The 27,281-nt window shown below is 38.0% G+C and overlaps 1 protein-coding gene across 1 annotated transcript in view; it reads right to left on the bottom strand.

Moving 5' to 3' along the window:
- SCYL2 (SCY1 like pseudokinase 2) overlaps window positions 1-26,634 on the bottom strand; it is a 39,068-nt gene extending 12,434 nt beyond the window's left edge. The window contains exons 1-10 of the mRNA XM_069856993.1: window positions 26,535-26,634; window positions 21,092-21,296; window positions 13,162-13,319; window positions 10,015-10,159; window positions 9,281-9,430; window positions 8,463-8,684; window positions 7,486-7,602; window positions 5,151-5,276; window positions 3,559-3,735; window positions 141-263 (exon numbers count right to left, since the gene is read on the bottom strand). Of these exons, the coding sequence (XP_069713094.1) occupies window positions 141-263; window positions 3,559-3,735; window positions 5,151-5,276; window positions 7,486-7,602; window positions 8,463-8,684; window positions 9,281-9,430; window positions 10,015-10,159; window positions 13,162-13,319; window positions 21,092-21,268 (1,395 nt within the window). The 5' untranslated portion in view covers window positions 21,269-21,296; window positions 26,535-26,634. The remainder of the gene's footprint in view (window positions 1-140; window positions 264-3,558; window positions 3,736-5,150; window positions 5,277-7,485; window positions 7,603-8,462; window positions 8,685-9,280; window positions 9,431-10,014; window positions 10,160-13,161; window positions 13,320-21,091; window positions 21,297-26,534) is intronic.
- Between the last annotated feature and the right edge of the window lie 647 nt (window positions 26,635-27,281).

The following is a 27,281-nucleotide window of genomic DNA, read 5'->3' as shown; positions in this document are numbered from 1 at the left end:
CTCTTTCAACATTCAGGAATATTCCATAGCTTTAATTTTTTTTCCAAGTAAGCAAATACAGTGGTGTACAAAATGTTGGCACATCAGCTTCAAAGAAAAGAGAAAAACATTGTTTTAAATAAAGGCTGCAATTACTACACCTGGATCTGAATTGAAGGTGCTTCCAAGGCTCTATAAACCATTGGCAGAACACTGTTCTTTATTTCATCAGGTGGAGTTTTGGTTAGAAGTAAGTCCATCTTTTGCAGGAAGATCAACAAGATCTATTGAAAGAATGACAGTTCAGAAGGTAGAACTTTAAACTCTAGAAACCTACACCTATAACTTAAAGTGTGTTGTGTTTTATCATGTCACAAAAACTTCAGAAGTTCTCTTGTAACTCAGTAAATGGGATCACTTACCATGTTGCTTGCCTGAAGGCATGGAAGACAAAAAACAAAAACCCAACTTTGACGTATTATTGCATTTTAAAAACAGCAAATACAAATCAAACAATATATGCACATTCTAGACTAATCTTTCTGAAATAAGGAATTGTAACGGCTAAGGAGGGAGCTCTTGTTTCTATTTACAATATGGTCTTTTGTTAAAATCTACTCCCAGAAAATCTTTTTACACAGAGCACTATTTAAAAGCTGGCCTTTCAAAATCTATGGCTAACATACTGTCCACCAAGTATTTTATCACAACTCCACATATAAAAGCTGCAGACCACCTGTATCTACAGTCAAAACAGGGGCACAATGAAAAGAATATTGCAGGTAATATAGGGACGCAAAAGTTTTATTCTACTTTACACAGAAATTATATATCTTAAAACGAAAAATACCAAACAAAACCAATTCATGTCAAATTAACCTAAAAAGCAACACTATAACGGCACATTTAGATAGTGGGATATACCTTGATTAGGCTTAACCATTTAAAAGCTTGCTGCTACTCTAAATTACTTATCTAGGCTCCATGTCCAATACAAAGAAAGCGCTATGTAACTCCTAAGAGTCATGTCTCAGGTAGGTGAGAGAAATTGCCACAGGTCGCACTGTCTATCCACTGCTATTTAAACTCCTTTTAGAGATTAGTCTAAAAGAATAAATTGTGGTAAATGGCAACACATTCATAATAAAAATCCAAGTATCTGATAGGAGAAAGAGATTTCAAGTCTAAAAACATGCAGCAATCAGTGCTTGTACATCAAATAAACAGAAGCATCAGAGCATAGAAACACAAGTGTACCAAGACCACATATAAATTCCCCCTTTCATTTGCTTACTTCACAGGGAAGAAATAAATTCTTTTACACTGCAGCTACCGTGTACTTTCTTACTGTATTTATAATTACCTAAACTGTAAACACACACAGAGACTCATTCATTCACTCCAAGGAAATCGATCCTGATGCAATAACCCCAAATTCAGGAGGATTAGGGTGAGATGGACAAGATTAGTATTAAAATTAGATTTTATAATGAATTTTTATGTGTCCTAAACTTGGCTTTTTGAAACATTCATGTGCTCATAACACCCTGCAAGTCTGTGGCATTAGTTTCTATGGTAGCTAAAAAATATTTTTGAAGGACTGTCTGACTGTTTTTGCAAATTTAAGACGTGAATGAAATCTGTTGTTTAACAACTAGAAAAGCTTCTTTAAAATAAGAACCAGTTGTCTGAACATATAACAGAATGTGTTTAACTTAAACACTATACTCCACAGTAATTTACATTTCCCAGACACAGTTTAGCTGTTCCCCCCAGCTGTCAACGTTTTTCAACTAAGAAAACAAAGATGAACGTTTTTGATCTCTCCACCTTCCTTTAACTTGAATGTAGGTCACGCTCTGAGCCCCTTTGTTTTTTGATAAGATCATATTTGATACTTTTTATCTATTTTAATAGAAATTAAGATGTCACTGTCACAGATTCAAACACAACATCTAACATGCAAGCAGCAGCACTCTAAACAAGTATGCTAAAGATACACCCTATGATGCGAATGTAAGTACCCTACAAAACCCAGGTTACACCCCTCATACAATTCTAAAGCATTTTATGAGAACATTTGGAAGAAACACTAACACGTTTCCCATCTGCCCCTCTCCATGAACTCCAAGCCCACAGGAACTGCACATTTTTGTCTTGCACAAAAACAGTCAGACCCAGAATTCTGTCCTCTGGCACTCTGAACTTTTAATTTTTTTTTTCCTGAATTCGTGGTACATTAACTTTGAAAACCTGTCCTAGATTACTTAAACCTAACTTTGCCATACTAAAAAGATCACAGAAATAAGTGAAATAAGCCACTTAGTATTTAATGTGCATTAAAAATGTCAACATAAGAATTTAATATACATTATCTAGAAAGGTACAGAAAAACTTTGCAAAGTTCACTCCTTACGAGCTGACCCTAAGCCTGTATTTTGCTTCCCTTGTTTCTCAAGAAATAAAACAGATCATCATGCTCCGGATATAACTTCAAGACAAACGTTTTGCAGTAAAGATTGTTTCACAAATCTGATGTTAAAGGTAGAAAACATAATGTTAACTTTTGGGAAGAAACAGCACAACTAAGATGCTCACTGGCTTTCAGTCTAGTTTAATTGTTTCAAGACAACAACAAAGGTAACAAAGCCCCGGTGTATCAGAAGTAAAGAACATTAAGCAGTTCTAATTTCCTGAGGTATTCTCAGTTACACAATTGTCCCCTTTCCTCCCTCCCTAGTATAATGGGAGTTCTTTGATCTGGCTTTCTGAAACCCAGAAACAAAACATCTACTTGTTCATTCCTATGTTTACCCTGCTTCTTATGTGCTCTGCAGAGAAATAACAGCATCCAGCAGTAAAACAAGGTGAGCTGGAAGGAATGCGTAGCTACCTTTTATCTGTGGAGGCACAATACCTAAGTTAGTGACAGAATTCTCAGGAATCATCACGCCATTGACAAAAAGGATGCAACTGTTTTGCTCCTTTACAGTAACAATGTCTTACTACCTTTATGCAAGCAAAAGACAGACAAATAGCACATTTTATTTACACAATACATTTGTCAACTAAAAAGAAACAAATTTCACCAATCTGTGCACAGCCCTCAAAAAACTATTTTATTATCACCAATAAGCAGTACTTTTAAAACAGTGTCAAGGTTACAAGTTTCAGCAATCTGGATACAAGAAAAAAAAGAAAAAAAAAGAAAAACACAATTTCAGATACTGAATGAGTAAGTGTTGTAGTGTACAATCTAGCTCAGATTGACTAGATAAGTGATAAAATGTTTACAATTATACCTTCTAAAACCAACCAAAAATAAGACTGTGTGATAAATTAAATGTTTCTTGTTTTGCTAATCTAATCTCATCTATAAGAGCAAACATACCCCCAGAAAACCCATCTGAAAAAAGACGGGTAAAGGTTTTGTGAATTTCCTGGAAAAAATCTATTTTGTACAAATTGCAATTGTGTACTTAGAAAACTACAGAGCAAGCTGAACAACATGTCTGAAGCTGGTAAAGGAAAATGGAACAGTTATTAATTTTTCCAGAATTAAAAAAAACATTAACATACCTGGATTGGCTCTTGCTGCTTAAAAACAGGACCAAGATCAGGCAGAATAAGCTTAATATATTCTTCTTTGGTGCATTCCTCGGCAATTAGGAGAACGTTAGGCAAGACAAAGGGTACCATATCAGGATTCACAAATTCGGAAGTCAAGGAAGGCAAAATTCGCTGAATTATAACACGCTAGAAAAAAAAAAAAAAAACATGCAGCAAGTTACTGCAATAAATTACTATTGTACCAGCTGAACAGCTTTTGTATTAACCTAATGTCTACAAAAAACAGAGACATAATTTTCAATTTTGAGCTCTTATTTTTGAGATATACTCTAGCTGATTTACATTGTGTTACTTTGCTTACTTTCCTCTGTTTGCACTCAAAGCATCAGTGGAGACTATAACATCTGCTAAAGTCAACAAAAAGCAACTAGCTGTACAGAAAATAGGACTTTTAATTACATGCATGAATTATGAAAACTTTATTCTACATGCTTTCTTGAAAACCATAAAGAAATCCTTTAAAAAGACCCTATCACTTCCCCAAAATCTTCAGTTTCAGTACCCCATCAATCACTGCACAAAGATATAATCCTTCCTGTAGAACTCATTCCCCAACTGGGATTCTGCTGAACATCCTTAAATGTTTTTAAAGTCAATACAAAGAGATACATGGTTCAAGGGCACAGACCCTTTCCTCATAAAAAACCCTTTCAGGACAGAAAAAAAAAAGAACGCCCTGAGGATGATTAGGTAAGTCTGTGGCTGTCTAAAGTTAGATTAAACACATCCCATCTATTTCCAAATTCAAAGCAACAATGATTTCTGAACAAAGGAAAAAAATGTAAATAAAAAAGAAGAGGATACTGAACACAAAGTCTGAATTTTGCACTGTGTAATTCAAAACAGAATTCAGACTAAGGAAATTCAATGCAAGGATTGACAAGCTCAGCTAGTTTTATTATAATGTATTAAACTAATAATATTTTTCTATCACATATGCATTATGCCTTATATAAATTAAAGAATATCACAAAAATAAAAGCAGTCAGTCTAGACATACTGTCTAAGACTACACAGAAGACACCTGTAATAACAGGCATTTGCCTTTTGAGGTTTCTGGGCACTGCTAGCACAAGAAAGCACTTAGTCTGTGGAGGGAAGGAGGCTTTGCATCATTCAATATTAAAGTACTGCCTCGCTCTGAAAATCTCGAAGCAATTTTATTGGGAGAAAAGATGGCAAGATGACTTCAAAGAGCTATGGTAGGATCTGGAAACAAAGGGAAAGGCTTGTAAACGGAGAGAAAACACCTCCCTTTCAAAGTCGGATGAACTACAAGAGGACATGCAAATGACGATTCCCTGCACATATTCATAGCACAATTTCCCATATTCCACCTAAAGAATCATTGACAGCTGAGGAGTATTTCCAAACTAATTATTTTCTGAGCTCCCCTTCTTTCCTGTTACTCTATTTTGACAGGCTCACAGCAGTCTATTATGTTTCAATGCTACAAAAAGTCCAGCATTCCCAGACTGAGAATGTTAATAGGTGTTCACAAATTTTTAAACTCACTATTTCAAGATATCATACAGACATACCTTCGGTAGTTTTGGCAGAACCTTTGGTAGCCCTTTAAAAAATTGTGATTTCTGAAGATTATCCCTTTGAAATAATGAATCAAAATACTGAAGCGTCATTGCTCCTACATCATCGAAGAACGGTATCTAAAAATAAGATTAAAAGCTTGTGATTTGGAGGGAGATAACATTGACATTGTTACAAAGATTCCATAATCTAATAATTTATTTACCTTCTCAATGAACTACAGTAAACTTTTACAATGATGCGCCTGCAACTAACAACTAGAAAAGTACATTTTTACATACTAAGTAATAATATTCACACATAAAAGCTGATTATTAAGACGGAATTTTTGCAACATTTCAAAGAAACCCATACATTTTATGTGTAACTAAGTTAACTTACTGTATATGAAATAATGTATCGTCTACAAAAAAAATGAATAAAAAGTAAAAATCTTGATTAAAAGTTCTCCTAGGAATAACTATGCTATTTAATAATAAGAACAAAGGATTATTGACTAGGCCATCCAGTTCTGGTTACCACTCCTAGAAAGTTATAATGAATCAACAAGCATTTATATGCAAAAATGTGTGATTATATAAATTTCTATCCAACGTGCAAAGCCACTTGTACATCCTGTCCGCTGTAATTTCTCACATGTTCTCCCAAGTTTGCATTACTTCAGCAAAGAGGATGCAGTCCTTTTTAAGTATTCTGTAACAATGAGCACACATGAACCTGGCTTATAAAGATGGCACCAAAAAAATCTATAGGCACAGTATGTCCTACTGATACCACAGGAGCTGCTCCATCGTTAATGAAAGATTGATACAAATGCATGATGGTAACAAGATTGTTTACATAAGAATCCATCCTTAAATATTCAGCTTTCAGTTAGCAGATAAACAAAAAGAGGAGAAGTGTGCCTATCCCAGACCTATGCAGACTGGAATGAAAAGTTCTGCATTCCGAAACTCACATGGGTAAGAAAGATTCCTTCTTCCCGCTACCTCTCAGTCTTAGGGAGGGATAGATCAAACCTCAAGGGCTCACAACAGTTAAAGGCAAAGCATGCTCTCTCAAACTATCTGGAAACTTGTTTTCAATTCAAAAATTTATGCAAAAGCAAAGGATATAAAAACATTTAAATAAGTTCTGCTGTAAGGAAGAAGCAGAACTTGATAAAAGTAAGGCAGTAAAGAAGCAGCAGAAAAGCACACTGAAGCAGGACAATACAGATTAAAAGAAACTGTCAGCAGAACAGAAGCTAGTCTGCACTGGAGACTTAAATTCTGTCTTCTATAAACCAAAACAGTTGTGATCATGGAATTCTCCACAGGTTAACACAAACTGTCTAAAACCAGCAAGGTAAACTTGCCCATGTCAAGCTCCATCTTAACTCATGTCATACTGGCCATAATGAACTGCTTTTGGAACTAAAGCTCTCACGTCTCTCCCCTACAATACCGTCTGCAGTACAGACACGGTAAAAGAGACTTAACATCTTTATAAAACCATGCTGCTTAATACAACCATTTAGAGATTCGTTTGTTGCAGTACTTCAGACAAGTGAATTGATATCTGAGTAATATCTGACAATTTCCTCACTTGCCATCTTTCAGCGTATATGTTGGCAGAACCTGTTCCCCCACCCTTCTTCACTCAATATTTCTCACAACCCTTAAGACACAGATTTCTCTTTCTGCATACAGTCTTTGTATATCACAGGAAAAGAAGAAAATTGTTTAGCTAAGCAAATCTATAACTAGCAACCTGAAAGGCTATCAGATCCCAGAAAACAGGACATAAGACAAAGGAAAAATATCCTCTTAAGTTATATTTTCAGACAGGAAAGCAGAGGAAAAGTTTGCCAAATTAAAAGTTAAATTATTCCACTTGCAATTAATTTTTTGCTTTATTACGGCAAGTAAGCTCCAAATATATTTTCAGCTACTCTTCTGCACATTAAACAATACACTAAAAATCATAAGCCAAAAGCTACATTTACTGCCCTTTATAATTTTATGGCTTTAAAATCCTTCCAAATTGTATAGAAACATAGCATAGAAAATATTTCCAAATGTATTGTAAAGCAACAAAATAGTTTGTATTGAATGAGTATTTTAAATTCTGTCTCAGCACTGACTTCTTCCTTATTAATAAAGGTCAGCATAATGACAACTTTTGGCATCAATCAACATATTTTTTTTTTCCAAAATAGTTAAAAAATATTTAACATTACAACTAAAAACATTAACAGGAAAACACTTAAAACCAGCTCTATTACTTCTAAAAATCAAATGCTATTTTCTCTCTTTCCTATGACTACAGTAACATCCATGAACTGACCTTAGTCATTTGATCTGCGTCTGGTCTGACTGCTGGAGCTACGTTTAAGAGTAGCTTTACATGTTCACGCACCTCCTCTGGTATATTCTGTAGAGTTCCAGAGCTTAAGCGGCTCAGCTGTGTAAGTAATTTAAGCACATGCACCATGAAGTCAGAAAATCCTGCATTTAACTGTTTCCAATATATAGCAGAACTATACTTTGTCATCTTGATGGTTTACCTACCCACACCTTTAATATCCCTTCCCCTCTCCCCTTTTATAGACTGTTTGCTTCTGATCCCTCACAGCCTCCTCCGTGTCAACCAAAAGCCTGTTTCAGGTCACACTCCCTTATTTCCAGCTTCTCATTGTGTTAAGGTTATCAGAGAACACAAACCCACTATTTTTAAACAGGTACATGTCGTAATCTGAGGTGTTGCCTACACAAATTACAATGCATTATGCACAACTAATGCAATGGGCACCCAAACAAGGGAAACTTGCATATGAACGTACATTATGTCAGCTGATACAACTAACTGTCTTCAGTTAATAGTCACAGTCCACAAAGAATGTGAAACAGCTGATAGCTAAGCAGATACCAAATGCAATGTAAAGTGATCACATCGCTTCAAACCCAGCCACCTTCAACACTCCCATATAGCACATTCACTGCCTTGCGCTTCACACTTCACTCCAACAGGTCAAGTACTTATTCCATAATATCAGCATTCAACAAATTCACAGAGAAATCTGGTGAAAAATGAAATTGTAGTTTATAAAGCTGATATGTGTAACCTCTACATGTATTTCTATTTCCCATATTTTGCTAGGATAGTTTTTTCTTGTTTTAAAGATAGTATGCAATGTAAGACACCATTATCAGATTGCTAGGTAGGAGCACCAGTATTCTGTTCTAAATATTTAAAACTATTTTAAAATAGTAACCTTTCAAATACGAACATTAATGAGCAATAGTCACAAATAGAACAAATACCTGATCCAGTTGTCTACTAAAGCTTTTGTAAATATCCTGCTTGTTGACCTCAAAAATTGGTTTCCCTTTATTAAACACTGCATACATAACAGCTCCTAGAGAGTACATATCACTGGCTGTCTCACAGCTCACAGAGAGAATGTATTCTGGTGCCAGATATTCAGGATTTGGAAGACACAAGGATGGTAAGTTTGGATCCCATTCCTTACAAGGGAACTTTGGCTACAAGAGAAGTAAAAGAAAGTACACTTACTATAGATTTTTAAAGAATATTTTAAATAAAAAACTTGAGTAGCAAAAAATAATTAACCCCCTCAAATTCAACCATGAATGAAACAGAAATGGAGTGAGGCAAAACTGTTAAGCATCTGTGTGTAGCTTAGAGTGATTAGCAGATGCAGTTAAGTCTGAACATTAGAACTGGGAAGTGCAACGTAAAAGCAAAGCACTGTGGTAAGAGGGAAACATTAGCAATGATGGGAATTCATTTTAGGAGGTAGCAACCAGGCACTAAATTAGGTAGCTTTGCATGTCATCCAGCACACAGGTAAGCAGAAGAGGCACAAGGCTTCAGCCTCTGTCTGAAACCATGACTAGTTTGGTTTGACTTCACTGAGCCAATTCAGGCTCTTTTTCTGTGATGATCAAAGGCAGCGCTTCAATCCAGACCTGTGCCATATGTTCAAACCTCCTGCCAACAAAATATAGAAGTGAATACTAAAAAAATTATTCCGTACTGAAATACAAGGTCATGAAACTGGTTTCAGAGAAAGATCTGAATTTGATATTTAAGGATGATAAATACAAAGATCCATTACCTCCTGGTCTGACGGATTTGTTGACTGGATACAAAAATCAAAGCCCATAATTTTCCATGCCCCACTCTTATTCAAAATTATATTTTCAGGAGTTATATTTCCATGGACCATTTTCACACTGCTATGCAAAAATGACAAGCCTTCAGAAACCTGTTAAGAAAAGACTAGCATTTTAGGTTAAATATATCCGAAAATACCCTGCAGGACATTTACCAATATCCTGTTCCTGTGGTCACACGAATTAATTGGCAAGTTAACTAAGAAACAATTCTTCACCACTATTTTAGGCTATGTCTTAAAGATCATGAATTGTAGACATTAAACACAGATGGGTAAAGAGCAGATGAAATCACTAATGCTGATTCACTATCACAGCATGAGCATAAAAATGTTTCTCAAAGTCGATCAACGTATTCACCAAATTAAACCTGGGAGTTACTGCTTCTCCACAGAAGCGAATGAAGTTTCACACATCGAAAAGACAGTTGTAGCACAGACATTGATATGGAAAATAAAAATTCATTTAATTTTGTATTTTCCACAACCGAATAAGCAACTTAGAGCTTCCAGCATTTATTCTCTCTTACACTTCCACTGATCAGGACACTATCTTCTCTCACTTCCCCATCAGTTGATTTACTATAGGCAGACAATACTTTGGCAGTTTACAAATTCTATAAAGTAATCATAAATGCTAAAAGTGCAATAAAATTGTAAGGACGACCTATGCCTACCTGAAGCAAACCATACTTGGTCTCCACATCATAAAGCTGGTATTCTTTAATGTCAGATGGTAAAGGAGAAGGTAGGTTGTCCCAGCTGCCAAGAACGTTAGCTAAACTTGCACAGACTGGTTCTGTACAAAAAGCCAAGCAATCCCTATAGAACAAATACACAGATTTTTTTTTCATAAATAAATACAATAAATGTCTTGCCCATGAATAAAGAACCACACAAACGTTGTATCATACTTTACCAGAACACTTGGTGGTGCTCATTTTTGAATAATAAAATTATAGGCAAGAAGACAGAAGCCTAACTTTTTGTTCATTCCTTAAAACTACCACAGAAGGAACAATGCCCGCCAACGAATCTACCACATTGGTTTTATGTCTTAATAATTAACAAGCTTGCTCTCTGAATTAATATAAGGCTGACAAAACACGCAAACCTCTTATTACTCATACACTTTTTAGGCCTACTTCAGCTTTATATGCTGCCTTTCTGAAGGAAAAACAACTGAAAATTAAAACACACAGATTCACAAATGTCAGCCAACCTGAAAGAACTACCGTTTGGCTTCTTTACTATCATTCTGTTAAAGTCACCACTTTCACATTTCTACTAACAAAACCAAAGATACAAAACTTGTTTCTGTAGTAATCCCTGAGAGGAATCAGAGCACAGAAAGATTAAGTCCTTCATTTTCAATTCAACTTCAGCTTTACCATGGAGCTTACACACATAGTTACGGTTAGGGCATAGATGCTAGAAAATACCTATGGAAGTTAGTGGATTTCAAATCAGACCATCTGACTGCTGTTGTTTTCAGGGAATAAAAAACAGGTGCTTATTTTTTACTTAAGGACCTAATGAAATAAGAATCCAAACCAGAGCAACGGAAGGATGGGGCAAATCTAATTAAAGCAACTGAATACTGCAGAACCTGATGTTTGCCATACAGTGCTGCTTCTTTAACAGTTCCCTGAATAATATCAAAATGAAATTCAGAGTAACATGATAAAAGAAAACAAGTTAAAAATAGATATGATGGCCAAAAATGCAAATGCTTAGGAAAACACTGCAACAGATGGAACATCTAGTAAACGAAGTATCTGGGACTCTTCACACTACTGATATTTTTAACGGGTAGTAATGACATTATGAGTAAACTTATAATATGGGGTGGTTTTTTCCCTTTTCTCCCACAGAAAGTTAAATATAGAATAATATTGCTCATCTGTGCTGTTAGTGGAATTTAAGACCAGCTATAAATAAACATATCGTATTTGTACTCTGCGTTTAGTATAAATAGCTATTATTATATAAGCATACGTAAAAATGTATATACCTATTTATATATTAATATGTATCTATATTAAATATAATTATATTGAATTCTGGTAAGTTGGAGTAGAAATATTCTACTAATAGTGGAAAAGTCACCCACACACTAAGTGTGTAGTAGGTATTCAGAATGGTATGGCCATTCTTTCTAGATCTACTTCAGCTGTGCAGCACCAACTATCACTTTGTCCCACAAAGTAGAATAAAAGGTGACTTACAATCAGTTCAACACAACCGTATGCTACTCTGGAGACACAAAAAAGACCAGGTACAATCTAGCCATGACAGATTTTTCAAGAATAAGCACTCTGGAAAGACCTGCAATTCTAAAGAAATCTTACAGCATGCTCTCAACAAGGTTACACAGACAAGTATTCTAAGCAAACCTTCCATTTATGAACCCCTAAAAATACTTAACACCAGTCCCTAGCACAACAAGCAACTGGGCAGGTATGGTTCTATACATGTTTCTACAGGGAGCTTGCAGAGTATCAGAAGAAGAGCAACTGCAGCAAAGTACAGGGCATTGCTAAAAACTCACAAACAAGAACTCTGACATAACTACTGTTAATTTTACTCAAAAGCCTTAAATTCACAAGAAAAAGTTTTCTTAACACTCCAAGGCACAACTCTTGGCCTCGTCTTCTGAAGTGCAGAGTTCAGGAAAAAAAAAAATCATTACAGATGCAGTTGCTGAGTCAATCAAAATAGAGTAACAATTTTAGGAAGAAGCCTGATGTGTCCTCTGGGATTCATTTGTGTACATCAGAACTTAGATGTATAGGTCATTTAGTGTGTAATGGTTCATTTACTGTTGTAGAATACGAGAGTCTCTTAAATCACATAATTAATCTTCCTTAGCTTTTTGTGAAGGGCATACTGAACCACAGAGCTAATGACAATTTTGAATCCTTGTTCATGTGAAATGTGTTTAGTACTGGAGGAAAGATATACCTGAATATGCAAGCATGATTTAATCCAAGAAATCTTTTCCTAAGCAGGCATTGCAAAGATAAAGAATCATTCCTACAGTGTTCTTGGTTGCTAGAAGCCACTACATTTGAAAACAGGCAAGTTAATAGACACAATAAAAAATACAGATGTTCAAAAGGTATTGGGCTACTATTTAGAAAAATTACTTTGGAAAAAAACCTTCATGATCTTGCTCTGCAGGATCAGGAACAGCTTTCTATATTGACATGAAACCCTCATTTTATTTGCTAGATTTTAGTGTACCGTCATCACTACAGTTGAATGATAAATCCGTTAAGACTCATCCATTATTGTGCCTAGTGGTCAACCTTACAGAAATCAAATAAGCAGTACAAAAACACACTGAATTTTGTCACCTTTGTTTGGCATTTGAGGCCCTTTTAAGCACCTATGTGGCCACAAGAGATGCAATTTACCAAAAATCTCCAATCTCACATGCACTACATAATAACATCTCATAAATGGAACAAATGTATGAGCAAGCTTTTAAAAGAAAAAAAAAAATCAAGAGTTCTTTAAAAGTTAAATTAATTGAACTACCAAATTTTCATACTCTTAGGGTTGTATGTAGCTACCCAACTGCAACTGGACAAAGATCATGGAATAGATTATTCATTAGAGTCACGCCAGGAACACATCCTATAGCTTGGATAGAATTAAAAAAGAAAAAAAATCAAAGGGTGGGGTGACAACATACCATTTGTACATGAGTAAAAACAGTAAACTTGACTCTCATGAGACTTATGTGTTGAATGTTCCAGATATTTTACTTTCAGTAAAAACGACTAAGAAAGCCTAGTCTCAATTTTACTACAACTTACCTGGATTCTTCCAATGGGTGTTGAACAGTAAGTAGTCGAGGGTGTCGAAGCCTGGTTAGCTGCTGAACGCCTCGTTTTAAAGAATCAATAATCTGATCCTTTTCAAATTTTTGATATTTGTCTATTAGCTTCTTATCAAAGACGAAAACAGCCACTTCCTAGAAACAAGTGGCAAAATTCACTTGTTATAAAACAGAGTCAAAAAACAAACATATAAACAATTACACACACAATCAACAGTACAATCCCACCAATGCAACAAGTATTTCAATGTATATATACACATACATATTGTCCTTACTTTGTCCCAGTCATAAGCACACAGGTTACTGTGTATAATCTCTAGAATATATATTTGAAGAGTTAAGATACTATTGTTCCTTAACTTACAAACAGTAATGCATAAACTATAACCATTATCTACATAGTGACAAGGCAACAAATCCACAGGACAGAAATTAGCTTGATTTTAAGTAGATGAAAGCATTTACATCAACTGTGACTAATCAAAATATTCTGAGCATATAACATTAAACTGGCATTAAATATACCAAGTGGTGCTTTATTAAACCACACCTCTATTAAACTAGACATTCACGAAAGACAGTCACAGAACAATATCTGAGTAATCAAATAATCTGATTAGACCATTCAAAAGATAAAACATTAATAATTTTCTAATGCTTAAACTTGTGTAAAAACAAATCCCAGAAATGCGGTAGACGTTAAAAGCAGAGAAAACAGTTCTTCCAACCAATCTTTGCAAATGGAGAGGAAGAACATTAAGAAATGCACCCTTAGCAAGTTTGCGGACGACACTAAGCTGGGTGGAAGTGTCGATCTGCTGGAGGGTCGGGAGGCTCTGCAAAGGGATCTGGACAGGCTGGACCGCTGGGCAGAGTCCAATGGCATGAGGTTTAACAAGGCCAAATGCCGGGTCCTGCACTTGGGGCACAACAACCCTATGCAGTGCTACAGACTGGGAGAAGTCTGTCTAGAAAGCTGCCTGGAGGAGAGGGACCTGGGGGTGTTGGTTGACAGCCGACTGAATATGAGCCAGCAGTGTGCCCAGGTGGCCAAGAAGGCCAATGGCATCTTGGCTTGTATCAGAAACGGCGTGACCAGCAGGTCCAGGGAGGTTATTCTCCCTCTGTACTCGGCACTGGTGAGACCGCTCCTCGAATACTGTGTTCAGTTCTGGGCCCCTCACCACAAGAAGGATGTTGAGGCTCTGGAGAGAGTCCAGAGAAGAGCAACAAAGCTGGTGAAAGGGCTGGAGAACAGGCCTTATGAGGAGCGGCTGAGAGAGCTGGGGTTGTTTAGCCTGGAGAAGAGGAGGCTGAGGGGTGACCTCATTGCTCTCTACAACTACCTGAAAGGAGGTTGTAGAGAGGAGGGTGCTGGCCTCTTCTCCCAAGTGACAGGGGACAGGACAAGAGGGAATGGCCTCAAGCTCCGCCAGGGGAGGTTTAGGCTAGACGTTAGGAAAAAATTCTTTACAGAAAGGGTCATTGGGCACTGGAACAGGCTGCCCAGGGAGGTGGTTGAGTCACCTTCCCTGGAGGTGTTTAAGGCACAGGTGGACGAGGTGCTGAGGGATATGGTTTAGTGTTTGGTAGGAACGGTTGGACTCGGTGATCCGGTGGGTCTCTTCCAACCTGGTTATTCTGTGATTCTGTGATTCTGTGAAATTCATACGAAACCTGGAAATTACAGAGGTGGATTTGAAATAACAAATTAGATTTCATCACCATCTTGAAAGCCATTAAAGAAAAATAAATCTACTGAAGAAAAAAAGAAAAAAAATCCAAAAACTTCATCATGAAACAGAGACTTTATTATACTCCTATAACAGACTTAAGAATAATAATAAAGGTTAGAAACCAGGAGAAAATGATATGACAATACAATTTTCAGTCCCAAGAGGAAGTCTATGATCTTGTACTACACAATCTGTAACCCATTATTCTAACTCACTCACAGAAACAGTTATATTACTGATTAAATAAACCAGACTTCTAGCAATAGGCTACATAAAAAAAGAAGTTCAGACCAATACACAAAAAACCCCACAGTTTACATTTTTTAGCTGGTATCTGTTTCTTTAACCTATTAGCAGGTGAACATCTATAACTAACTCAACCAAGAACACTTTTCCTGCTTCTATCCATACCAGGCTCTCTGCTCCAACTTTTAAGTGTGATAGATCAAACATTAACATTGATGCAAGGCCGGGAGGAACCACTGACTGGGGATGGAAGACATACACTATGCCCAGTGTTTAAAATAAACACTTTCCAGTACAAAGTGTAAACTTAGTATACGATCAGTAATAAAATTTCAAACTAACATAGCGCTCCAGAAAGCACTTCTCCTTAACATCAAGTCAAAAGAATCAGAAAGTGAATATTTAAAACAGACAGCACGGGACATCAGCTGTGGTTTGAACATTTTATGGTGGTTATAAATAGGTTCTATTGCTGCTCGCTGTGGTCCTGCATGGTTTGTTTGTAGTTTGACAGAAATTTCACATATCTAAAATTAGCTCACATGTAAGTACATATATGCAACTGTAGTATTCTAGGTATGAAAATGACTGCTATCGCATTGATTTTGAGGACTCAGTTATTCAGGCGCTGTGTGGCAACTTGCTTCCAATACCTTCATTTTCATGTAACACTTCTCACACAGGAAAGCACACAGCCACCTCTGTCTCCTCATGGACACTAAAATGTTAAATGTATTCTGATACCAATAATTCAAAATATGCCATTCTGAAATTCAATTTCACCATTAACATTGATTTTTATATGCAGAATGACATAACAATAATATCCTAACCACCATATGTCACCAGATATTACTGCACAAAGGAGCAAAGAGAGAGCTGAGTCATGGACCACATAAGAAACACTCAATGCACCAAAAAATACTGAAACCATCTAGTATGCTTGGAATTATTCAAAAGTGTTCATGGTTGTATGCTGTGTGAGCCAGATAACCTGTCAAATTTTGACTATGAACTTATTATTTCTGTTCTTCCTTTTCTGTTTGACAAGAACTGATATCCAACCCCACAAAGGAGGGCTACTGACTGTAGCTGATAGGGATTCCATTTCCTGTAATCACTTTCATGGAAACTTACCGAAACGAAAAGTCTGACAAGCCTTAAATAGCTACTACTTCTTTCCATGGAATGCTCTAGGGGAGCTCCACTTTGTTGTTTTCGTAAGACTGAAGGAAGAGTAGCTTCCTCCTGCAGATAGCAGCTTGCTATTTCATCCTGCAGTTGTGTTGTAATTCCAGCTTTGTGGAATTCAACATAAAAAGACTAAAATATATTAAAAAAGAAGAGTGATTGCTCTTCACAAAGAAAGTGAAAAAGTAGAGACAAACCAACCCTGATCTTCAACAACACAGATTTCCCTTCATTATGTGGTAGGAAGCATACATGCTTTGCTGAACATGCTCTCATCTCAATGCAGTGTGCTGGCAACGCTACTACCTGGGTTAGGGAGAACGGGCAAGCGTGGAAGGGACTAGACTGGCCACTCAAGAGATCTAAGTTTAAATTTCACTTCTGTTTACAAACATAAGATAGTCCACACCTTCTGACTCCCCTGTTACATGTTTAAGTTGAATACTTCACTTCAAAGTGCTGTTAGGTAAAGCTCAGCGATGACATTGCAAGAGCTGTGTGTTATGATGTATGCCATGTAAATACTTGGAGAATGAAGCCCTTCAAGAAAACAGCTTTTGTTAAGGTGAAGAATTTTGAATTTTTAACATCAATTACTTAAAAAAAATTTAATGTTTAAGTTCTACAATGTCTTTGCCAAGGAATTATATGTCACCTGCGCAAACAGGAGTAAGCATTGACCACAACAAGGAAGACACAGCACTTGGTTTACATGCTCCTGTGAGGAAAAAGAAGTACTGCTGATATCCACCAACATACTTCCTACCCACAAGAGGAAGGCAAGAATTCAGAAACCCATGGAGTTTGTGTGTCCAAAAAGATGCAAACAAAACTAGGAAGTATTTCTAAATTAAAGACTCTAAAAGCTGTGGAAACATAACGGTAATGAACAGGTAACCCTCCTTATTCATCTTACTGCATACTGAGAAAGCAGTTAACAGCAGCACTCACAGCCCAGATGACCAACTGGATCCTGGGCTGTATCAAAAGAAGCGTGGCCAGCAGGGCGAGGGAGGTTATTCTGCCCCTCTATTCCTCTCTTGAGAGACCTCATCTGGAGTACTGCGTCCAGTTCTGGAATCCTCAACATAAGAAGCTGTTGGAGCTGTTGGAATAGGTTAAGAGGAGGGCTACAAGGATGATCTGAGGGCTGGAGCACCTTCCCCATGAGGACAGGCTGAGAGAGTTGGGCTTGTTTAGCCTCAAAAAGGCTCCAAGGACACCTTATAGCAACCTTCCAGTACCCATAGTGGGCCTACAAGAAAGCTGGGGAGGGACTGTTTACAAAGGCTTGTAGTGATAGTACAAGGGGGAATGGCTTTAAACTGGAGAGGGGAAGATTTAGACTAGACATAAGGAGGAAATTCTACACAATGAGCGTGGTGAGGCACTGGAACAATTTGCCCAGGGAAGTTGTGGCTGCCCTATCCCTGGAAGTGTTCAAGGCCAGGTTGGATGGGGCCTTGAGCAGCCTGATCTAGTGGGAGGTGTCCCCTCCCATGGCAGGGGACTTGGAATTAGATGATCTTTAAGGTCCCTTCCAACTCAAACCATTCTATGATTCATTCTATGAACATAAAACCAAAGGAAATTTTAAGGGAGCAGAGTGCCTGATTTTAGAAACTGCTGTGTTTGTTTTTCCTTTCATTTTTGTTCTCTATTTTAACCATATGCACTCACGCATATTTTTCTACTGAACAATCAAATGTAACTCAATATGCAAACACATGATGTTTTACCAAAGCCTCCCACTGTGCAAAGCAAAATAGTGTTTCAACTAAAATACTGGAAAGCATTCCAATATTACTCTGGGCTTTTGCCAGAAAAAGAAGATCTTCCTCCAGCTTTTGAAGGTTTTATTTTCAGAAGCTGGCCAATGTTTTTTTTAAAATCACACTTTCCTATCAGCTTGCTTGAGTCATAACATACACAATACAGCTATTTCAGTTTTGAAATGAATAAGCCTTTAAAGTTTGAAGAGTAGGAAGCTCTAGTTTCAAAGCTACTGTATGCACAGCCAAAACAACAGAAAGCTGACTTACCTACCATCAATAAATATATAATACTGCCACAAAAGTTAACCACAACTACAGTAGTCTTGAAGTGCAAACCTTTAACTCCTTAATTCTGCTAGTTTTCCTGACTAGAGCTGCCAACAAGAACATTAAGTGACCTTAAAAAAAAAAAGTTCTTCTTTTTGATTGCATTTTCAAAATGCAAAAAAGACAAGGGCCACACAACGCCAGAAAAAATTGTAAGTGTATGAAGACTAAGTTAACAAATCCAAAATGAGCAGAAATACATACTGTAAAATTAGCAACATGTTACTTCGTATACACATGTATAACCAGAAAGACTCATAAATCTTTCAAACAAACAGCAGCAAATCAGCTATCAAATAGTCCCAGACAAACACACGCACACAGGTAAGTAATTTCCTCACATCCTGCTACGCTGTAATTCAGCCACTTACAAAGCAAGAAAAGACAAGGCACATCAATAAAAAGCAAGCTAATAATTTAGAAACCCAGGAAAACTAGCAGGGCAGAAACCAGGCAGAACTGCGAAAAGAGGAATAAAATCGTACATATCTACTGTTACCAGAGACGGAATTTTTGCAACTGTCCACTGACTTAAAATAGGAACCAAATTAACCCATACTTGATATCTTAACTCTAGTTGACCAACTTTTCTAAGACTGCTGACTCCTGTTTGTCCTGGCAACAAAGATTTCTGATCAGCTCTACTGCTGTAATGCTAAAAGTATCTGGCTACGACGACTTAAATTATCATGTGTGTTATTGTTAAATGACACCATCAGAGGCAATTGAGCCCCTACAACCTGTTCACAATACATATTTACTGTAAAAAAGCTAAGTGATTGTAGTTTCAAACTAGATATACACACTTGCAATGCAGCAAATATATGCATCACTTCACAAAAGTGACTGCTGCCGCTTGGAAAATGACAGCCAGATACTTTCATATTGCCCAGCCAATGTTTCAGAGGTACACGCAAAAGAGATCAAAAATAAATTTGAAAAATAGATATATTGCAATAAAATTATATTATACAAATATTACAACACAACACAAATTGTTTGTATTGTGGCACAGTTTTAGCTTGAAAAGCTAACTGAATGTTGACACGATGTTACCTAACTGGTAATATTAGCAATGAAAGGTAAATACATGTCAAATCACCAGCCAATGAAAATTTCCTGCACTGCAACTGCTACTGTATTTTTAATGACAAGTGATGGCATACAAATACACAGATGTCAGTTTGAGTTGACAGAGATAGTGCAGGATCACAATGTGGTAACACATGAATTAAAACTCTGCAAAATCAGTAGTCAGAACACTCATTCAAAGCTTGAAGAACACGATCAACAGAAACCAAGTCACACATACTCTGTCAATTAGGAAACTTGCTACAACTCTCCAGACCCTCAAATCTAAGCCCTCTACAGGTCAAGTGCTTACTGGGCACAGAGATTATACAAAACCTATCAAAAAATACTGTATTTTCAATGTTATCACTTCTTTATATGGTTGAAAAGACAAAAAAACCCCACCCCAACCGTTACATTTAGTAAATTCAGTAAATACTAGATGGATAGAGTCCTGCAACAGCTAGACAGATGCTTGAGAATATGGCGAAAAGTAGCTTCAAATATTATTCAGATTCTGTCACAACCAGATCACGCATTCTCCACAGATTATTCTGCAAATTGTATTTCTTCTCTTTTTGCTGAAGCTTATTTTCCTACCATACTGTATATATGCTTTCCAAAGTCATTCCTTCCTGTCCATTTCTTTTTGATACATTTGTAGCAAGCTGATTCCTTGTCTAAGTGACCTCACATCACTTCAGCATCAAGTTTAACTGAGGGCCATAATATACTAACTGTTCTATTGACTTGCTGAAAATTCTATTTCCTTTCCAAGTTTGAAAAAAAAAGCACTTCACACTTTTCTAGTACAACAAAATCATTTTCTATAATAGCAGCTCTTAGACCCTGTTACTGGCAAGCCTTCTCCCCAAGTCACAATCCTGCTGTCATTTACACATGTGACTCCAAGTGAGTCAAAATTTTATATACTAGTGCTCTAAATGTCAATACTTTAAGGAAACTAAAAGGGAACACTACTGATCTGAAAGCAGCACGCAGCACAGGGAAGGCAGAACTCACTTCCCCCACAACCTCCTCCTCTATCCCATGCCTTGCTGTTATGGCATCTCATGATTTAACATTTCTAACCCCTCAATTTCTGTATGGCAGCTGAGCAAAAAACAAATTATGTCATACTTCATGATTATTTTGAACCACTAAAAAGCCAGTACTTGTGCTAAAAAAAAGCTGCAAGGTAAAACAAACTGGATAACCAACCCTTGTTAAACTAATTCCTTCTTGTCATATCAGTTTTAATCAGATTAATTCTTGATCACGGTATCAAACTGTATGCGATGAATGCAGAACTACTTTCTCCAGCAGAGAAAGCTAGAAGCAACTACCACCTATAGAGCTGATAACATTTTTTATATATATATATATGTATATGTATGTATTTAAACATCATTGGGGTCTTCATTTCATTTTACTTATAGTACTACCCTTAGCAGCAGCCTGACCAGTTAGATTTTGTTTTTAAATGCAACTTACTATCTGCTACATATCAGTCTGCTTTCTAATGCTCATAAGCCTAGGTCTTTACTTCACAACCCACCTGCTTTGTTGATTTTTTAGTTCCATTAAATATCTTCCAAGCAAGACCATTACCACCACTGGCAATATGTCGGCCAACATCAAATTCCCTGGTAACAGGGTTTCCCATGACTGCACTGGTGACATCAGCCGTCACCTTTGTAACGGTGCTCTTCAACTTATTCAGCATGGACTCCATTGTCTCGACTGCACACCAATGTCCAATCCTACAAAGACAAGAAGAAAAGAAGATTCACAGTCCTCTCACAATTTCTGTTAACATAAAACACATGCTGAAAACGGTAATATTAAAGGACATCTAATCAAGGATTGAATAGGATATAGGAGAAACCCACAAAAACGACAGTGAAATATAATTTCCAAGGCTCTACAGTTATACATATTCATTCTGTGTACACATAACAGTGTGTGCGTGCCAGGGGATTATATGCCATTGCTTCTACTTTTCCTCAAAAACTTTTCAGTCTCTTGATCTTTATCACTAGATCCAACAAAGCAATTAAGGACAGAAAATCACTTCTTAAAAACATGACTGAATAAAACAAAGAATCTATAAACTGCTCTCATGAAGGAAAAGGTTCAGACCTTGTATATTAATATCAATTAACAAAGAGAACCAAATGTGAAGGCAACCAGGCTCCTATAACTTCAGTGTTCATGGAACCACACAGTTTTTGAAAGGAAAGATTGCTTAAGATACCAGACCAGCAAAAGAATAGATGTGTATTATACAAAAGTAAAAAAAGTAAAAAAATGTGTTCTTTCTTATACTGTGCTTGTCAAAATACAAGCCCAAAATTCAGTTTGTCAACCACCACACTGCAGACATTATTGTTTGTATAATCTAAGTATTAATGAGCTGATCAGCTGCTGCAGGGGAAGGAAACAAGAAAACATCTTTTTTTATGCTTTATTTTAACAAAAAAACCCCGAAGAACAACAAACCACAAACTGCCCAAGGAAGTTCTTTGCATCATCTTGCAAATTTAAGAGCTAAAAGTGTGGCAACTTACAATTTAGTTCATCTCCCCCTATACTGTGTACTACCACAGTTTCCTAAAATGCTACAATTAGTCACAAAAAAATCTAACTTGCCTAGCCTGACAGATAGAAGTTCCGAAGCCGATGTTCCATTTATACAATTACCTCTCTGACATAGATACAGAATAAAGAATGAAGACAGGAAACAAAGAGTGAAAAAAAAGAGACAGACATTCATGTGTGAGCGAAGATGAAGTGAGAATGCAAGCAGAAATTATTTCCTGGTACTACGAGGCATATTAAAAAGCAGATATTTAAGGATATTTCCTCATTCTCTCTTTCAAATAAGGTGTGAAGAGTACTGTTCCTTCAACCTGCAGTAAAATAAACCTAAGACAGCACATCAGGAAATGACTAAAATCTCCAGAAATACTATTTTCATTGATGGCCTCATTTGTCAACTCAACTCACTGGTATGTAATTTGTGTAAAACCGCGCTTCTTTGAAAAATAGAGAATGTCTTTCCTATTCAAATGGAAGAGACAAGATTCTGCTGTGATAGAGAAGTTGTTTGCCAAGTCATGGTAACAAGAACAAAGGCAGCAGAAGGCACTAACAAATAACCCAGTGAGCACTGGGACTAATCAGCCCCAAAGTCCTCCTGATCAGATGCAAGGTGCTTGCTTGTATGAATTAAAGCTCTTCCCACTGTATTACATGTATATATAAGGCAATATTCTGGTCTACATAGGTTATGTGGTGTTTATTAATATATGCCTTTATGCCAAAGCCTTTCTCATATTCAAGACACAGTTTGTTTCCTCTTCACAGCTCCTTAGTCTCACAAAACCTGTAGGTAGCAACTTATTTTTGACAGCTCTGTACCTCAGCCAAACTTGATTGAAACCAAACACACTACAGTTATCCGGACACAGACATCTTCTTCCCCTGGTACTACAGATTCCATTTGAAATCAGGACAAATAGTCTGATTAGTATTAAACTAGAAAGAGACTTGTTTTCTTAAAGAGACAATAAACGTACCAAACAAAACTTCTTAAAGAGTTACACGTTACTGAACAATTCAGTGCATACAGGTACAACAGTATTAGCCTAGTCCTTATGCCAACTTCAGCACAGTGCTGAGAGTAACACAGCTATGCTGTTCTGTCTTGACTTTTGTTGCAGTTATATCCCATTTTCAGTAATCTTCCACAGCGAAATCTAGAAACACACTAATGCTCCATAGACATTTCCCTGATTTCCACGTCAGCTGAGTTGACACACCTTCATGCTTCTAAATGAAGAACCAGACAAGGAGCTCTCAGAAAATATATTATAAAAAAAGAAGGTATCCAACTGCACAGATCTCAATCTTGCATATACTCAACTTTAAAATAAAAAACAGTAGTTATGGTTTCAGTGGGACTATTCAAAGCAAAGCCAGATATGATTACAAGCACGTTTGGGGTAGAGTTGGTCTCACTTGCAGTGACTGTGAGTTTTAGATATGAAAAACTGCATCTAAATACAATAAGATCATAAGAATAATACATACCAAGCAAGTACATAATTAAGTCTTCTGCTGAGAACATAGCTGGAAATAAATTACAAAAACCTGGAATTCTTATATTAAGAAATTTCATTACAGCTTCTGACATTTTCATATGATGTATTAGTTTTACTTTATGAATTGTCCTATGGAAAAATGCTTGCAATTCTTAACTGCACAGACCAAGACCAAACAGCTATCAGACATTAGGTAATATCCTTGTATAAAGGAACCTTCATTCACTTGCGGAGTAGGTAGAACAACAAATTGTGGAGTATTCTGAATAGGAGCTATAGGTATTTCCAGGTCTCAGAGATTTTATTCTGCAGTTATTCCATAAGGCAAACTCTGTATGCTAAAGGACTATAAAAACAAATCCTAATGAGTTTAACATAACAACAAATTTAATGTATTTCTTTTAAAATCTTGTGCTTTTTGCATTGTTTCATTCACTCCCAGCCATCAAATCTCCACTACCAATGCAACACAACCTCATGTTAGAATTCTCAAAACTAGAGAGATATTTCACAAAATTAAATTCAGAGCTAGTACGAAGAAAATGCAAGCGCATGCATGTTCAAATTCTTTTGTATAAATTTGAAATCGAGCTTCTCTATACAGATGGTGGAAAAATGATGCAGTACTGATTAAATTGGAAGTGCCCTCTGCTGTGGGTGACAGACTAGCTGCAGTGAGAAGTCTGGAAAAGCCACTAGGTGAGAATGTTGACAGCACTCCAGTGTCTGAATGCTTACGATTTAAAAAAAACAAGCCTGGTAGGCCCTGTCCAACCTGTTCCTCTGCAGCTTGACAGTATGCAAATTACTGGTTGATTTAGCTAAGAGTGAGCACTTCTCAATAAGCAGCTTGGATTTTAACCTTATGTCCATCTAACACTGTAACTCTGTAGAAATCATCATGTCAACAGTTGGACTGTAATCTAAAATAGTATATTTTGCTCCATAAAAATGATTGTCATTACCAACCACAGTAAAAACTCGGTATATCAACAGGAAAAATGCATCTAGAAAATCCGTGCCAAAAAAAAAAAAAGTATCTACTTTGGGTAGTATCTGTAATACCACAAATCACAATGATTTCACCATGTTTGAAATGTACAACTTCAGTTCTCAATTGCACAAAAACTGATTTGTTGAATTCTTTTAAGGTTGAACTACTGTTTATAGAAAAATTAACAATCACAGGACAACAAAGCAAGAGTCACCCACAATTAAACTTGAAATGGAAGTTAGAAAGGTAATAAATGTCTGAAAAGAGTAACAGTGTTCAGACATGCAACACAGGACATGTAATAAATGTTTAAGAACTTTGATTTTTTCCCATTTGAGTTTCAAGAATAATATTAATGCTACTGATACCAAGGCCATGAAACCCGGAAACAATCATAAAAAGAAATCTGGATGGTCAGTGTGCATTTTATGAATCCTCCTCACAATCAGTAACAGTCTTTACACTAATGTAGATCAGCAACAATGCATCAGCACGTTAATGTCCTAACCACTTGTCAAGGCAGCAAGCAATAGCCAAAAAAACAATAAGAAAAGAGGCAAAACATTCAAAATGTTGAAACAAGAGCAAATCCAAATGAAAGGTTCCCCACCACTCTTTAATTATCACTCATGTAAAACAACTGCATGACTAAAAAGTATTAGTTTATCCTTGAACTAATTCATCGCTTCATCTGATGTATGGACACAGGCACACACTACACAGCAGTGCATCTTGCATTCCGCCAGAATTTTGAGCTATAATAAGCTGGGATCCACTCCTGTGAGTAAAGGTAGTGAGCGGACACATAAGTACTTCATGTCACTCAACCCAAGCTCCCATCCCACCTATCTGACCCAAATGATGATGACTTCAAGAAGAAACAGGCTTAGGACAACCATGCCTTAGGAAAACCAAACCAAACCAAAAACAACCCCAAACTCCCATTTTTGGGGGTAGAAACAAGCTTTTGCACCTGTTACAAACACAACAGAAGGATCAAATGCAGTAATGCCCTATACATGCTGTAGCTGCCCCTACAGCCAGCCACCTTCATGATTTTACTTTCATATTTTGGTACTGAGCTGCAACTGAATGCCTACCAAAAACCCACAGAGCAAGATACACACACAGGAATCCATTTGTCACCTGCTGACAGAAGAAACCTCACTTACGTGCTGCTACCTCTTGTGGGCCAGCCCTCCAGCATGACTACTGCTTACAGAGAGACCAGGCTCGCACCTCTAGTCCAAGAATCATAGAATTGTCTGGTCGGAAAAGACCCTTGAGATCACCGAGTCCAACCTTAGCTGTCTACTACTAGATCGTATCTCTTAGGCACTTCATCTATTGGGCAGCCTGTTCTAGTGCTTGATAACCCTTTCGGTGATGGAATTTTTCCTGATGTCTTATCTGAACCTCCCCTGGCGCAACTTAAAGCCACTCCCTCTCATCCTATCACCTGTCACTTGGGAGAGAGACAAACAGCCACCTCGCTACAATCTCCTTTCAGGTAGTTGTACACAGTGAGAAGGTCTCCCCTCAGACTTCTTTTCTCCAGGCTAAACAGCCCCAGCTGTCTCAGCCGCTCCTCATAACACTCGTTCTCCAGCCCCTTCACCGGCTTCGTTGCCCTCCTCTGGACGCGCTCCAGGCCCATAATGTCTTCCTTGCAGTAAGGGGCTCAAAACTGAACAGGGGGCTCGAGAAGCCCCTTCTCGGCGCTGCTCAGCGCTCGCCGCCCCGCGGGGCAGCCAGGAGGGAGCGGCGCTTGCGGGCAGCGGCTCCGCCGGTTCCCACCAGGCAACGACCGCGCTTCCAGCGCTGCACCGGGCCGCGAGGCCGGAGCCGCCGGGCCCTGCCCGCCCCGCGGCGCCGCTCGCTCCCTGGGGGAGGCCTCTCACCTGAGCCCAAGGGAAGCTGCTCCGCGGGCGGCCTGTCACGCCGGCCCCGGCTCCGACCCGCTCCAGCTATTCCATCGCGGCGGCGGCGGCGCGCGCCTCACTTCCGGCCCGCGGCGGGGGCGCTGGGGCGGCGGCCGGGGCAGGGCGGAAGGGCGCCGGAAGTGACGCGCTGCTGGCTTCCGGCTTCCGCCGCGGCGGGAGGTTTGAGCGGCTTCGTGAGCCGGAGCGGGCGGGAGCCGCGGCGTGGAAGAAAAGAGAAAAAAAAAACTACAAAAGAACGGAAAAAACTAACTCTGCAGCTCCGTGTGCGAGTACCCCTCGCCTGTCTTCAGTTCTGGGCCCCTCACCACGAGAAGGATGTTGAGGCTCTAGAGCGAGTCCAGAGAAGAGCAACAAAGCTGGTGTAGGGGCTGGAGAACAGGCCTTATGAGGAACGGCTGAGAGAACTGGGGTTGTTTAGCCTGGAGAAGAGGAGGCTGAAGGGAGACCTCATTGCTCTCTACAACTGCCTGAAAGGAGGTTGTAGAGAGGAGGGTACTGGCCTCTTCTCCCAAGGGACAGGGGACAGGACAAGAGGGAATGGCCTCAAGCTCTGCCAGGGGAGGTTTAGGCTGAACAATAGGAAAAAATTCTTCACAGAAAGGGTCATTGGGCACTGGAACAGGCTACCCAGGGAGGTGGTTGATTCACCTTCCCTTGAGGTGTTTAAGGGACGGGTGGACGAGGCGCTGAGGGATATGGTTTAGT

This window comes from Phaenicophaeus curvirostris, chromosome 1, assembly GCF_032191515.1.
Source record: "Phaenicophaeus curvirostris isolate KB17595 chromosome 1, BPBGC_Pcur_1.0, whole genome shotgun sequence".
In the NCBI taxonomy this organism is placed as follows: domain Eukaryota; kingdom Metazoa; phylum Chordata; class Aves; order Cuculiformes; family Cuculidae; genus Phaenicophaeus; species Phaenicophaeus curvirostris.
The sequence above is the reverse complement of the archived record's forward strand: the minus strand, read 5'-3'. Positions and strand labels throughout refer to the sequence as shown.